This window comes from Drosophila mojavensis, unplaced genomic scaffold (assembly GCF_018153725.1).
Source record: "Drosophila mojavensis isolate 15081-1352.22 unplaced genomic scaffold, ASM1815372v1 contig_19, whole genome shotgun sequence".
Lineage (NCBI taxonomy): Eukaryota > Metazoa > Arthropoda > Insecta > Diptera > Drosophilidae > Drosophila > Drosophila mojavensis.
In genome coordinates, this window is record NW_025318726.1 from 4,960,796 (window position 1) to 4,975,280 (window position 14,485).

Genomic DNA, 14,485 nt, shown 5'->3' on the forward strand with positions numbered 1-14,485 from the left:
ACTTTTGCCAGCTGCCAAGCGCTATGCATTAAATTAGCGAACGTTCTCTTCGATTTTCTTTTGCATTTCATTTACAGATGAATTTTTTATAAAACGAACACTTGAACATAAACTCACTAAAAGGTTGCAATACAAATGGCCATTAACAAAAAAATCGAAACAAAAATGTTTGAGTACATGTAAATTCTAGCTAGTGTTTTGTTGTTGTCTATAGTTGGTAATAATAACTAACTAATTTAAAGTTATTAACTCAGTGTTGATATTTTGTTTGTTGTATTGCTTATTGTTGTTGCTGTTATGGTTTGTTTTTGTAGTTGTACAGTTAGTTTGCTTCATTGTTGCATCGCTGCATGTTTTGCTTGCGTATATAGGTGCTAAAATAATTATTACAATTATACCATAAGTTAGGTAAGGTTTTTATGCATACGTATAGTATTTAAGTCTAGTTATAAACGGTACTTAGGTTGGTTGGTTGTTGGCTTTTGTACTTTTGTTATTTGCATTTAGGACTTTTGTTGTTTTTTTTTTGTTTTTGTTTTGTTTTTTGATTTTGTTGTGTGTATGTGTGTGTATGTCTGTTTGAACGGCGCTAGTAAATTATAAAAGAAATACTTAACAAATACGAATATATACAAAATTAAGCTTATAATAAATTATTAGGAGGCTTGGCTGTGGGCAAAAGTTCGCTGGCGGCCTTAATGCTAAGCATGATTTACACGTGTTGGGGTGCATTGACCCATTAACGCCAACAGCGCAGTGGGGTGAGCTCTCTGCTCAAGCTGTGCGCGTTTGCTCTCGTACACAATTCGAGTTGATTGCAAATATTTAGCAGCAGGCACACACAAGCCTTCCCCTCTCTTGTTCTGAGTTCCTCCGATCACCACATCCCTCCGTCCAAGACTAACATATCCTTATACTAATTGCTACATATACATGTATTTACAAAATTCTCTCGACACATGCGCCCTTTGTTCTACGCTTCGTGTCCTATGAAACCATTGGGTGGCTGTGGTCGTGTTGTGTTCGGCTGCCTTAACCAATTTTCCTTAAGTATATTGGATGTATTGGCGGTCGTCGCCGCAGCAGCAGCTGTTGCATACGCCGACGTCGACGTCGCCGCCGGTGCTGTTGTCGGTGTTTTGCGCGTCTGACTAACGCTGCGGCTGCGCGACGGCTGCTGCTGCGACTTGATGCGAGCGCGCTGCTTTGGTCGACTGAGCGGCATGCGCTCCATTTTAATGTGTTCCGTATGCTCATCATCTTCCTCTTCGTCCTCGTCGCTGAAATTATTAATATTAATATTAATATATAAATCGAATCTGGAATATATATATATAGAACTTTTACTTGTCATTCTCGTCTTCATTGGAGCTACCAGATTCGATGTGCACCGGACCTCCTATCGTAGATGCATAGATTGGATTCGCGCTGCTAATGACGTCATCCTGTCCAGATCCCGACTTGGGTTCGCTCATCAGCATATAGTTGGGATTGTCGCTAAGCATGCTGAAGGGCGCTGCTGCCGCTTCTGCTGCGGGCGCCTGCATAAGCTCGTAGTTGGGATTCAGACTACTAGTGGTTAGCTTGGTTGGCGGCCAAGCCGAGTGCACTTTTTCTCCACTATTTAAGGATTCATCCAGCAGTTTATAATTTGGATTGTCGCTAATAATGGTGGTGCTGCCATTGCCCCCACCACTGGGCGTAGTTGCCGTGGGCGTGTAGTATCGGGGTGTGCCCGCATAGCTGCCTGCACTGCCGCTGCCCCCGCTCTCAATGGTGCCCAAATTGCTGCCCATGGACATCATGGCCATGCCCGCGGAGTGGCCTGTTAGATTCGAGTTGCTGCTGTTGCTTGCCATATTTGAGATGTTGCTCCTGTGGCTATCGCTGCTGTCGCCACGCTTTACATTCAAGCGACGAAAGGTGTCCACCAGGACGCGTTTCAGGCTCGGATGGCGACTGTTGCTCGCATTCGAGCTGGCCGCTGATGCAGTTGAGGGTTGCAGCGAGGAGGAGACAACACCGCCGGCCCCAACACTCCCACTGATTTCCTCGTCTGGCATAGAGCTGCTCATATTCGACATGATGTTGGCGCCACCGCGCTTCTTTTTGGGCAGTAGATGCTGCTCGCCGCTCAATCGGCCACTGCCGCTTTGTGGTAAGTCAGCAAAGTTGGGACTTGGATCGTACAGTTCGTAGCCGCGTTCACCATATGTGTTTCCATCGGCATCTGCATTCCCATCCACATCTGGTTGCACATATGCCGTATCCTCCATGTGCGAGCCACCGGCAGTGGGCAGCGTGCATAGCGCATCCGGCGTGCTGCTCACTATGTAGCCAGAGTGCATGCTAAAGGGTGAATGCGTCGTAGCCTGATCGTCGACTAGGGCAATGGGACTCTCCGCCGGCTGCTCCAGCGATGTGTTGTGATCCATGTTCGACTTGTAGCCCTGATATTCGCCCACACGCAGAGGCGTGGTTGCATCCTCGCCATCAGCCTCGGCATCCAAATGAGCACCCGCAAAAGCATCCATTTGATTCCGCTCCTTGCTCTCTTTTTCCCGGTATTGAACACCCGCCTCGGAATGATAGAAGGACACCTCCTTAAATCTAGGATCAGAAAGGTGCAGCAGGTAGTCTATAATGTCCAGGAACGATGGCCGGGCCGATGGCCTGTGGTGCCAGCAACGATGCATCAGCTTGTGCAGCACTTCCGGACAATTGTCTGGCCGCTCCATGATCCCACCGTCTATGACATAGCGGAGAACTTGCTCATTGGACAGGCCCTGATAGGGTTGAGAGGCAAGTGTTGCCATTTCCCAGAGTACAACGCCGTAGCTGAATACATCGCTGGAGCTGGCATAGACGCCATCGCGCAAGCTCTCCGGCGGCATCCAGCGTACTGGCAATAAGCCCTTAGTTCCCTTGCGATAGTAATCTGTCTCGTAGATGTCCCGCGTCATGCCAAAGTCACCGATCTTCACTGTTAGATCCGCAGCCACCATGCAATTGCGTGCAGCTAGATCGCGATGCACAAATTTCTTGGCCGCCAGGTAAGCCATGCCATCGGCTATCTCGATGGCCATCTGAAAGATACGGCTATAAGGTGGCGGCTGTACCACCACATCTTTTCGTTCATCGGGTCGATGGGCTCGCAAATACGACTTCAGATCACCCTTTTCCATCAGCTCCATGACGACAAGCGCCGGCTGGCCACTGGAGCAAACACCCAGCAGGCGCACCACATGGTAGGTGTCAAACTCCTTCATAACGCTTGCCTCACTCAGGAAATTGATGCGCTCCCGGTCCGTGGCATTCTCAGTAACAGTCTTGATCGCACACGGCGTATCCTCGCCGTTATTTTGTGCCTTGAGTATGCCTCTGTAGACCATGCCGAATGAGCCCTGGCCCAAGGGAGTTAGCGTAAGGACGCGGTCTCGCGAAACCTCCCACTCATCGGGCACATATTGTAGACTTGCATAGAAGGGATTCACTTCGGTATTCATGACCAAGTCCTGTGGATGCCCCCTCTTCGGACTGAAGAACTTTAAGTATATGATTAATCCAGTTATTATGAATATCGAAGACACTAAAATTGTGCCTATGACCCAAATAATTGTATACGATTTGGGCGGCTGAAAGCATTACGAAAAGCAAATTAGATTCTTGTATATTTTTGACAAAACTATTAAAGTACTAGTCGGGTTTGACCGACTAAGAGATCCCCGATTTGCGTTTTACAATATATTCAACAGTTTGAATCTAGCATTATATTGTATGAATTTAAAAATATATTCAAGTAATGAAATAAATTTGTACTCGAAAAACTTGTCCTGAAATAAACTTGTACTAAAGATCTAAAGATTGGCCGTAGCCAAGCATTCGCGGGATCTCTTGGAAACGTATATACCAATACTATTTCACTTCGGCACACAGAAGAAGCAACACATGCGTGCGATTTTTGGGAACTTATTTGTTAAATAATTTCTCTCGTAGATGACATTTACTGGCAAAGCAAAAGTCTCGATTATCATAATCATAGATAGGTCTATGCTAATTTTGAAGTAAGGGCGTGGATCTGCGGCCGGTATTGAAAATATACCAATAATCAAAATTATATAAAATAGCCGTGAATCTCTATGCAAACTCTGGAGACTCTAAATGTAGGAGATATATTTTTATGGCTTGATTTGAATAAGGATATTTGATTTTTGAAATATACTTGATGCTTGCGCTATATACTCTGAATCCCAAGTCTGAAGTTCTTATAGGTTTGGAAATCGACGGGTTCAAACATAAATGACTAAACTTACTAATAAGAATGTTTAATAGGAATCTGCTTAATAGAATTGGTTATTATGAGATTTTATAAGTCCTTATAATCGAACGATCTAACTATCGCTTTGAAAGACATAGGAATGAATTCTAGTCCATCACAAATATACGAAATTATTATTATATACGAAATTATTATTATTATCACATATATACGAAATTATTAAAATTACTTACCGGCACTATCACGTAGATAGGATCCGTCAGCTCACCATCACCGGCCAACGAGTTGGCCCTAATGCGAAAGCTGTATTTGCCCTCGTTCAGGTTGGTGACGATGTAGCCGCTCTGATTAAGATAGTCCTGCACTGTGATACAACGTTTTTCCTCGACGGCATCCTGTTCCTGACGCTCAAAGATAACCATGTAGGAAACTATAGCACCGTTCGGATTCTGTGGCTCCTCCCACCGTAGGCGAACATTGCCCCGAGTGGTGTTCATGTTATCCACAAGGTCGCCAGTTAAATTAAATGCTTTGTCCACGTGCGCTGTAGTGGAGTACACAATAAGATTAGAGGGATCACTGCTTCGAAAGTTATCACTTTTGACGTACCTAGTTTCTGAGTTCTCTTCTCCAACGGTTCGGAATCGCTACACAGCTCCGCATTGTCATTCTCGCCCTCCTTATAGCGGCAGGCACGCACACTCAATGAGTAGAGAGAAAAGTGTCGCAATTTCCCAAACAGAAATTCTGTTGTATTCGCATCCACTTCGGTGACAAAGATTTTGTAGTAGGTTTCATTCGCGTCCATCACTGTAGCATTGCCCCACATTGAGTCTGAGAGGGTTGCATGTGCTTTGACTGCCCCAATCTCCGATCTGCTCAAATTATTTTCCGTAGATCGAATGTGACGCATGAGAACACTACTCATTTCGTGTGCATCCTCGTCAATTTCAATGTAGCGCCTGCTCCTGTGTTGCACAGCATTCGGGCTGTTATTGTCGCTGGGCAAGGTGGTGATATTGGCAACGTCACTATTATTACGCTTTTTTGGCACGTACAGGAAATTCTGGAGCGTATTCTCAAATTCGATTTCATCAAAGATTTTTGCTTCCACAACTTGTTGATCGAATACGTTCCGACCGCCCGCATCGCATTTGCAGTCAGGTCCTGGCGTCTCCTTAATCGTTTTCTCTGCAGGCGATGAGAAAGTCTCCTCATCGTCCGATGTATTCGGTAAAGCTGCAGGGATTAACTAGTGGCTTAGGCTTCTGCATTCTCAAATGCTTTGATCAACACTTACGATCCCGACAGAAGTTACGATGTTGCTCCAGTTTGGCGTCTCGGCGCCTTAGTTCGGCGCGTACCTGATACTTCGCTAGCTTGCCATTTACTTCTAGCGGGGGCTTCCAGCTCAACAACTACGAAGAACAAAATTATGATATCTTAGTATAACTTTGGTTTTAGTCTCTTTCAATTGCACTTACAATTTTCGAGCTGTCTGTGGAGCGCGCACTTATCCGGCGGACAATCGATGGTTTCAAGGGCATCGTCTGGAAGCGTATTATGTCGCTCTGATAGTTCCGTTTCTCCGACGAAATTGTCATCGTGCGTATATAAAGTGCATATTTGGTATAGGGCTGCATTTTGTCAATAAAACGCATCTTGTCCTTGCTTAGTTCGCCCACAACCCAGCTGCGAAGAGAGATGGAAGCACGATCGTATTAAATTGATTAAACTATTTAGATATAACGCACTTATCCAAGCAGGGTTGATAGTTATCCCTAGTGACATTGCCATACGGATCGAATGTGAAGTAGCTCTGATAACCAATAAATGAGCGCTCATCGTCATAATTCACGGGATCGATTTCGATTGTAATGAACGTAGCCCCCAATTGTATGATTTTTACATTCAGCCATCTCGTGTTGCCTGCCAACAGAGTTTACAGATAAGTTTTATGGAGAAAGAAGATACTTTGTAGCTAAGAACATACATGTGCCCTTGTTGCCATTTGAATCCTCGGCCACCTCGTTTTTATTGAATTTCTCCGGTTTTCCCGGCAGCATGGGTCGCAGCTTTTCGATAGTTTCAATGCAAAGTTTGGGATTGAAGTGAAAGAAGATGCTGCCGTTCCTAATAATGACTGTTTGATTCTCGGCCCAAATTGTCTCTAAGTCTCGATTCTCCAGCACGTACATAGCATATATGTCGTCCATTAGCTTCTCGCCCTTAATCTCTCGCAAACTCTTGAAAAAGTCCAGCGTGGTCAGGCCATAGGTCAAATGGACCTTCAGAAATAAGTTGATCGTATGCACCATGCCCAGACCGAAGACCAGAGCATCAACCATGTGAGCTATGAAAGGAATGAGAAATGAATTGAGCTTTAGACGCTTGGATACGATGAGTAGGTGGACTCTCGAGAGACTCACGTCCGCCACGCTTGATGCTGATGGTTAGACCATCTTTGACGATTACAGTGCATCCGTGATACTCCTTGGCTTTCACTAGACTGTCAATGGTGCCGCCCGGGCATTCCTTCTGACAAGTGCCGTTGCACTTCTGGCAGGTGTTGTTCATAATCGTGTAGCCCTTGTCGCAGCGCGTCGTGCACTTGCCGTTGTAGTGCACCAGCTTCATCTGGTTACTGCTCTCGTATTTGGTGCCAATCTTCTCACACATCTCAGCCGTAATACACCGTTGCTCGTACTAAAAGAGGAATATTAAATATGAAGCAATATATAGGGTAGGAGCATTCTATTACGTACCAGAAAGTAGCCATCGGGGCATTGATCAATGCAATTTCCGCCGTTAATAGAAACATTGCGACAGGCAACGCAATCGCCCAGCAGAGGATTTGAACAGCCGCCCAGACAGGATTCGTTACAACAGGTGTGCTCGTCGATGCAGTTGTAGGGGCACTCCTTGGGACAAACTACACAGAACGAGAGGGGAGAGCATCGTCAACATTGGGACATTCCTTGCAAGGTTCTGACTATTTAGCTCACTTGTTTGGCAGGCGCGACTGTTCCAGCAATAGCGCTTGTTACCGGGGTACTCCTTGCAGGCGGGCACACCGCTGGCATCAGACATACTGTTCTCCTGTCCATCGTCATTGATCTCGCCAGGGCAGCGTGCGCACTCGGCCTCATTGCGATTGAACTTTAGCACAATATCCGAATCTGTCGCATTCTTTGAAACGATCTTACGCCAATTGACTGTCTTTACGAAGCACAAGTACAAGTTCCTTTCAATGCGCACACCTCCATTCGTAATCGCACGCAGATTAGACAATCCAATATCCAGAAGATCCCGGTTCTGGTACACCACCAAGGCATAACTTTCGAATAGTATATTTCCCCGGATAACACTCAAATTGGGAAAGATTTGCGATAAAGAAATCAGATTTTGCACACGAAAAACTAATATATAGCCTGTGACCTCGGTGAGCAGGGGATAGGTCGTGTTCAATTTATCCGCATCGTTGATCAGTGTTATAAGCAGAAAACCCTCAATGATCGTACAGTTAGCCAGCTGCTTCAGCTCCGATATATTATTACGTATATCCATCGATTTACAGGCTGTTTTTTTTTTGCAAAATTAAACAAATACGATAATAAATAGAAATATAACAAAAGCTAGGTAATACATATATGAAGAAAGAAATGCATACTGACTCTAAGGCATACTTTTTAAATAGACAACTATTATATAACATATTCTACAATGGCTGGAATTAAACTCAACATCCTTAAAGCAATGGGAACTCCGTCCGATCTCAGAAGTTTTGTGAATTATTATATTTCTGTTAGCCAGCGCATTTCATCTCCAAAACAGATTGTTGAACTTTGGAGGTGTCGATTTATGCAAATATAGAAAACATTTGACCATGTTTGCATATTTACTTAATTGACAATGATTCAATTGAATATGTAGACAAATAATCCATTTAACTATTAAATAAAGCGCTACCAGCACATGATACATTGAAATCCAAAGTCAACATATTCGCAGTTGCGACTGAATATTATTAAATGAATTCAATTAAAATTAGTTAGTATTAAAAAAAAGAAACTAAGTAAGATCGGACGAGGTGTAAGGTAGCTTCCAGACGGGGAGCTAGTAGCTTTTATTCTTTATTCGAAAACAACAAGGGAGGACTTTATTCATATAACACTTACGCATTTCCCTTCGCGCCAATCGCACATTGCTGTTACTATTCCTGTTTATTACGTTACTGCTAGTGCCAAAGCCATTGGCGTTACGCGTCGACCCTGTAAAGGACACCAAGCTGTCCTCAAAGCTTCGCCTCGCTGTTAATGGAACCTTCTGCAACTGCTGTTGATCCTGCTGTGTAGCCGGCGGCGGAAGCATGGCAATCGCTGTTGTCGCTTGCAATGCCAACAGAGCGAGTATTGTGAATGCAATGCTCTGGGTCTGATGGCGCTTTGACGGATGCTGCTGTAGCTGATAATATGGGAATTGGTGATACTCTCGCCTGAATGCCTGTGCTTGTTCTTGCTGCTGTTGCCGTGTTGATTGCAACTGCTGTCTCCGTCGCCTTTTGAACACAATGCAACAATGTTGCAGCAGCATTCGTTGTTGAACAAACAGAAACAATTGCAGTGTGACCAGAAGACTTAGGCAATCGCTGTAAAGTTTTAAATATCGACTCTTTTTGTTGTTCCTGAAGTTGTTGTTGATGTCGCAGGTGTTGCTGGTGTTGCTGGTGTTGCACTGGCAATTGACTGCTGGTGCTGTTTGTTTTTGGTTATGGTCATTTATACTATTGCTACCACTACTTTCTACTCCGCTTCTCCGACTACGTCTATTACTCGTTGTACAGCAAATCGCTCTCTCAACAAGTTGCTGATGTTGTTGACGACGTTGCCTTTGATGACGTTGCAGACAGCTGCAATGCTCCGAAACCTCCAGCTTGCTGGGGAATGTTGTTGATGATGCATCGCTGTTCCTGCTACTGATACTACTTATACTGCTATTGTTACTGTTGCTGTTACTGCTATTGTTACTGTTGCTGTTACTGTTACTGTTATTGTTACTGTTACTGTTACTGTTACTGTTACTGTTACTGTTACTGTTACTGTTACTGTGACTGTTTCTGAATTTGCACTGGCTGCTGCTGCTGCTGCTTGGATAGGAACTGCTGCGTGTTGCTGTCTGCTGAATGCAGCAACATTCTGTTGTTGCTGGCACTTGTCGGCATATGACACAAATATTGTCATATGCTGTTGATGCTGGCGTTTTTGACAATGGCGTTGCTATTGTTGTTGCTAATACGTCACCTGTTCTCGTTGGCTTTGTTTTTGTGGCACAGCAACGTGTTTGCCTTAACGTTACAAATTTGATTCTATCCGAAATCCGGTTCAGCTCTAGGCTCTTACTAGCAGCTGACTTCCAGTAAAACATTTCAACCGGTAAATCTCTTAAATCCATGTTGTTTCTCAATTAAATTTAGGTTATTTTTGTATATCAAGTATTGAACTAGGGGCGATTGCCCGTTAGGTAATCATCACTCTTGTTTACTCTCTCTCTCGCTCTTCGTCCCTCTCTTATATCTGTATTTGCTGGAATGATTTTCGTCGTCAATGTTGTTGTTGTTATTGTTTTGTTGGTCGAAGCTGTAATGAAAATACAAAAGTGGAAATGTTATTAGGTTTATTTTACAAACAGAGCAGCGAGACAATACAACTCCCGCTGCGCACGTATATGTGCACATGTGTTTATCTGCATGAGTACTAGAGCGACAAGCAATAACAATAATTTTATGCGAAAAAGGGCGCCAACTGGTCGACACACGTGTCGCGTCAACGTCAACGTCAACGTCAACGCCAACGTTAACGTCAACGCAGACGCAGAGGCAAACGCAGACGGCTCGTTATCGCTTCAGCGTGACCAAGCACACACACTCCATTGAGCTAGCTAGCATTCGTAATTAACAGAGTATAATCCATATTTTCATACACACTCACAAAAATTTGGGTTCGCAACATTTATATTTTAAGTGTTTATTCAACATTTCGGTAACATACAAAGATGCAACACGCTTTAACACAGCGCATAATGTTAGCATACCCTGAACCCATTGTCAATGGCAAAGCAGGGTATAATGGTTTTGTTGAAATTTATGTATCATACAGAAGGAGGTGAGTGGTAAAATATATACATGCCCTGTCCGTCTGTCTACCTGTCTATCAACTCGTCGATCTCAGAAACTTTAAGAGTTCTAGAGGGTTTTACCGCTTATAATGCATTATTTTTAGTTAATCCTTAGAAGTAGAGTTTCAAAATTTTTTCGTAAACATGCATGTGTATTTTTATTGGACTTTTATTTCTAAATACGAACCCTAAATCCACGCAAATAGCAGACTTGTTTTTTTTTTTAAATAATATTCTGAATGTTTGATTACCAAAAATTAGTAAGTAGATATACAAGAAAAAGTAACAATTAAATTGCAGGCCAAGCGCAGTCGGTGAGTCAACTGCGCCGTTAGCAGAGCTCGTACATGTATCGTTTCCTATGTAGGTATACATAAAACAGGCGCATGATATCAGTTCTTTAAAGGGTCCAGGGTATCTAGCAGTCGAACATTTTTTACTAGAGCTTTCTTACTTATTAAATTATGTTACTCAGATTATATATAATTTAGAGCTTTTGCCAAATTTGTCTTTTCAAGAAAATACATTTAAACAAGTAAGGAAATTCTGGTCGGGAGTTCTCGACGTTCAAATATAATCCCGATGCAAGTGCAAACATTAAAATTCGTTAATTTTTTTTTTTTTTTTTTTTTACATAATGAGCTGCCAGACTTAGATTTGTCACCTAACATGCCAGCAGTAAGACGGTGCGGTATTAATGCACTTATCGGGGATATGTGAGCATCATTCATATTGAAGTTCTATGTATTTTACGTTAAACATTTCATTTTTATATGTACATATATGGGTACTAGTGTAACTACGGGTGTTATGCTTATATTTAAAACTGCATGTCAGTCTGGGTTGAGGGTATGTCCCAGTCAGGCATCCCCGAAAAGAGTCTTCTTACTTGTTATACCCTGAACCCATTTTCAATGGGAAATCAGGGTATAATGGTTTTGTTGAAATGTATGTAACAGGCAGAAGGAGGCGTGGTAGACCCCACAAAGTATATATATTCTTGATCAGGGCGACGAGCTGAGTTGATTTGGCCCTGTCCGTCTGTCCGTCTGTCCGTCCGTCCGTCTGTCCGTCTGTCCGTATGTATGAACGCGTCGATTTCAGAAGATATAAGTGCTAGAGACTTCAAATTTTTTTTAAATTGTCCGTAATTACAGCGCGCATATCAAGTTTATCATTAAAAATCGATAACTCATCCCGATCTTTTTTTATCGATAAAAAGCCTTATCGAAAACCAGTTATAAAATTATATCTTCTACACCTTTATTGCTAGTCTCCAAATTTTTTATGTATGCTTATATGCAATTTATGCAATTTCGGTTTTTGTTAAAATTTACCCCCCACCCTTAAATTCACCCCCTCACCCTCACTTTTGTAAAAAGCGTATTTCAAATACTAGAGACTTGTGCTTTGGCAATTACATGCATATTCATGTTATAATCATAATCTGAAAGTTTCATGAAGATCGTACCTTCATAAAAAAAAGTTATTAAGCAATTAAGTTCTTATAGTAAGCGCACACTGCAGCCCATGCGTGTTTATGCGTGGGTGCTTGTGTGTGTATGTGTGTGTATGTGTTTGTGTATTGTATGAATGTGTTTGTGTGTGTATGTGTGTATGTGAGTGTGTGTATGCGTTTGTGTCTGTATGCATGTGTGTGTATGTATGCCTGTGTGTGCGTACGTGCGTGTGTGTGTGTGCGTGTTTCTTGTATAAGCTGAAAGACGCGAAAAATTATTGAAATATCTATTGCTCCAAGGGTTCAGGGGATCTCGTAGTCGAGCAGTCTCGACTAGAGCTTTCTTACTTGTTTTATACATGATTTGTATAATAATGTGATGTCGCATTGCTCTATTAGGCGGCAGAGTTCTGCTTAACGCCGAGGCACACACACATGCATATGTACACATATATGTATTTATATATGTACACATATGCAGATACACACATATATACCTGGCAATAATTTTATGCGGCAAAAGAAACAAGAATAAATAAAAGTGATTACTATTGTTGTTGCTCTTGCTGCTGCTGCTGGCGAAAAAGCATTGACGTTTGTTTGCATGACGTCTGGCCCCACCGCACTGACGCTCGAGCTTGGAGAGCGACTGCGACTGCGACTGCGACTGCGACTGTGACTGAGACAGCGACAGCGGTCGCGACGCTGGGCAACGCATCTATTGTAAAGCGTAGAAAATAGTAACAAGTAAGAGCGCTCTAGTCCAGACTGCTCGACTAGCACATACCCTCGGAAAGCTGATATCGTACTGCTTACACCTCATATACTAAATTAACATTTGTGAGTTTTTAGCATTTGTGATATACAACATTGCTAAATACATGCTAACGTGGTGCAGCACAGATCTTCATGTTCACAGAACCAATTCACCATGAATTCCCGTTTTGAATGGGTTTAGGGTACACAAATGCGTATGCGTGTAGCGCGTATTTACAACTACGTTGTAATTCATTCAGTTGACGCTGCACTCCCCCTGCCTTCGCACACAGGGTGTAGCCGGTTTTTTGGGGCGTAGGAAAAACAAAATGCGGCCGCATTGTCAGCGGTATGAGAGTTGCTGAGCGCAAAACGTGGCAACAAAGCAGAGAACCGAAAACTGTTCATAAGAGAAGCGCGAGAGTTTCCATAGAAGGAGGCGGGGCACCAAGAACACCACCCGCCTCTTGCCTTTCTTGTGCAGTAGTAAAAATGCTGCTGCGTAGTTAAAATGTACTCACACATATACGCACGCACGCACGAGCGCATACATACATACATAGATATATACATACATATAAGCACATACATAAATATACATATACATATGCTTGTGTATACAAATACTATTAGATTTTCCTATTCGTTCCTATGGGCCTGTCGGCTTGCAAATTGTTTTGGTTGCCCATCGCATGAGCAACAGCAACAAACACAACCACCTCCACCTCGCTCTCTCTCTCTCTCTCTCTCTCTCTCTCTTTCTCTCTGATACTCACGCACACGCCGAGTTCTCTCAGTCTCACAGCTAATGCTGCGGCCAGCAGTCGTTTGTTTTATTATGCTTTATAATTATTTGTTTTTGTTGCTTTTTTTGTTTCTATTTTATTGCGCAGTAAAAAATACTCCCTAATAGTCGCAATTCTCCTCCAATGGCACCATTTATAATTAGAGAAAATTAACAAATAAAAACACATCAAAGGCTTAACTGAAATAATAATAATATTACCATTTCTTTAAATCAAAAACAAAAATCTACAAATTTTGAATATTAGTCGTGCCGGTGTCTATTGTAGATTAGCTTTTGCGGTAGCGCTACAACATCTGCTGCTTCCACACTCTTTTTTATTTTTTTAATTTTTCATATTATTTTGGTCGTTTTTCGTAACATAAAGACAGCCGCATACTTGGGAGCCACAGTATCGGCATATACAACTCTATTCTGTTATACGCACACACATGTATACGTGCTAGAGCGCGTGCGCAAGGAATAGAGGGAGAACGAGAGAGAGGGAGAGAATAAATGACTGTGCTCATCAAACATTACGACAACATTGTTGCTGGGAGGGTGACCCAATTTCTCAATTTTATATTTATTTTTACTATCAGGTGGAAGCTAAAAAAAAGCGCAATATTTCCGTCTACACGTTGACAACAACAACAAAAGCGACAATGTTATCAGCTGTGCACATGGATGAAATAACGCTTCCAGTTGGCAATTTTGTTATTGTTTATTTTCGTTAAGCTCGGCCACCGGCGCCATCGTGTGCACGCGCTCGTTAAATGTTGAAAGCTGAAATTGCCACGGCTAACTGTCATTTGTTTTGATGTTATTGTTCTTCCCCTCTCTTTTTCTTCGTTTTCTACAGCTAAATGGCATGTGCATGCAATAACTTTTATTTCGCTCTCCCATTCCCCCTTTCTTTGCAAATGCATTTGTTACGCACGCGCAGCAGCTGACAGCGATGCCAAAGCTTTGGCTGGCGAAGCCAACGTCAACGCCAACGGTTGCTGCTGCTGCTGCTGCGGCTGCTGCTGAT

At 42.9% G+C, this 14,485-nt stretch overlaps 1 protein-coding gene and 1 long non-coding RNA gene across 4 annotated transcripts in view; both read right to left on the reverse strand.

The window, feature by feature from the left end:
- Positions 1-632: 632 nt before the first annotated feature.
- Positions 633-9,342, reverse strand: LOC6572044 (insulin-like receptor). Its single transcript, XM_001998162.4, has 12 exons — positions 8,458-9,342; positions 7,285-7,857; positions 7,045-7,211; positions 6,709-6,985; positions 6,273-6,632; positions 6,034-6,208; positions 5,764-5,971; positions 5,580-5,697; positions 4,889-5,518; positions 4,513-4,823; positions 1,348-3,635; positions 633-1,280 (listed from the first exon to the last, which is right to left on the reverse strand). The coding sequence occupies exons 1-12, from the start codon at positions 8,870-8,872 to the stop codon at positions 974-976; spliced, it is 5,829 nt and encodes a 1,942-aa protein (XP_001998198.2). The 5' UTR covers positions 8,873-9,342; the 3' UTR covers positions 633-973.
- A 28-nt stretch (positions 9,343-9,370) lies between these two features.
- LOC26528023 overlaps positions 9,371-14,485 on the reverse strand; it is a 38,132-nt gene continuing 33,017 nt past the window's right edge. For all 3 annotated transcript variants that reach the window (XR_006356754.1, XR_001449495.3, XR_006356753.1), the window contains exon 3: positions 9,371-9,915. This is a non-coding gene — a long non-coding RNA (uncharacterized LOC26528023). The remainder of the gene's footprint in view (positions 9,916-14,485) is intronic.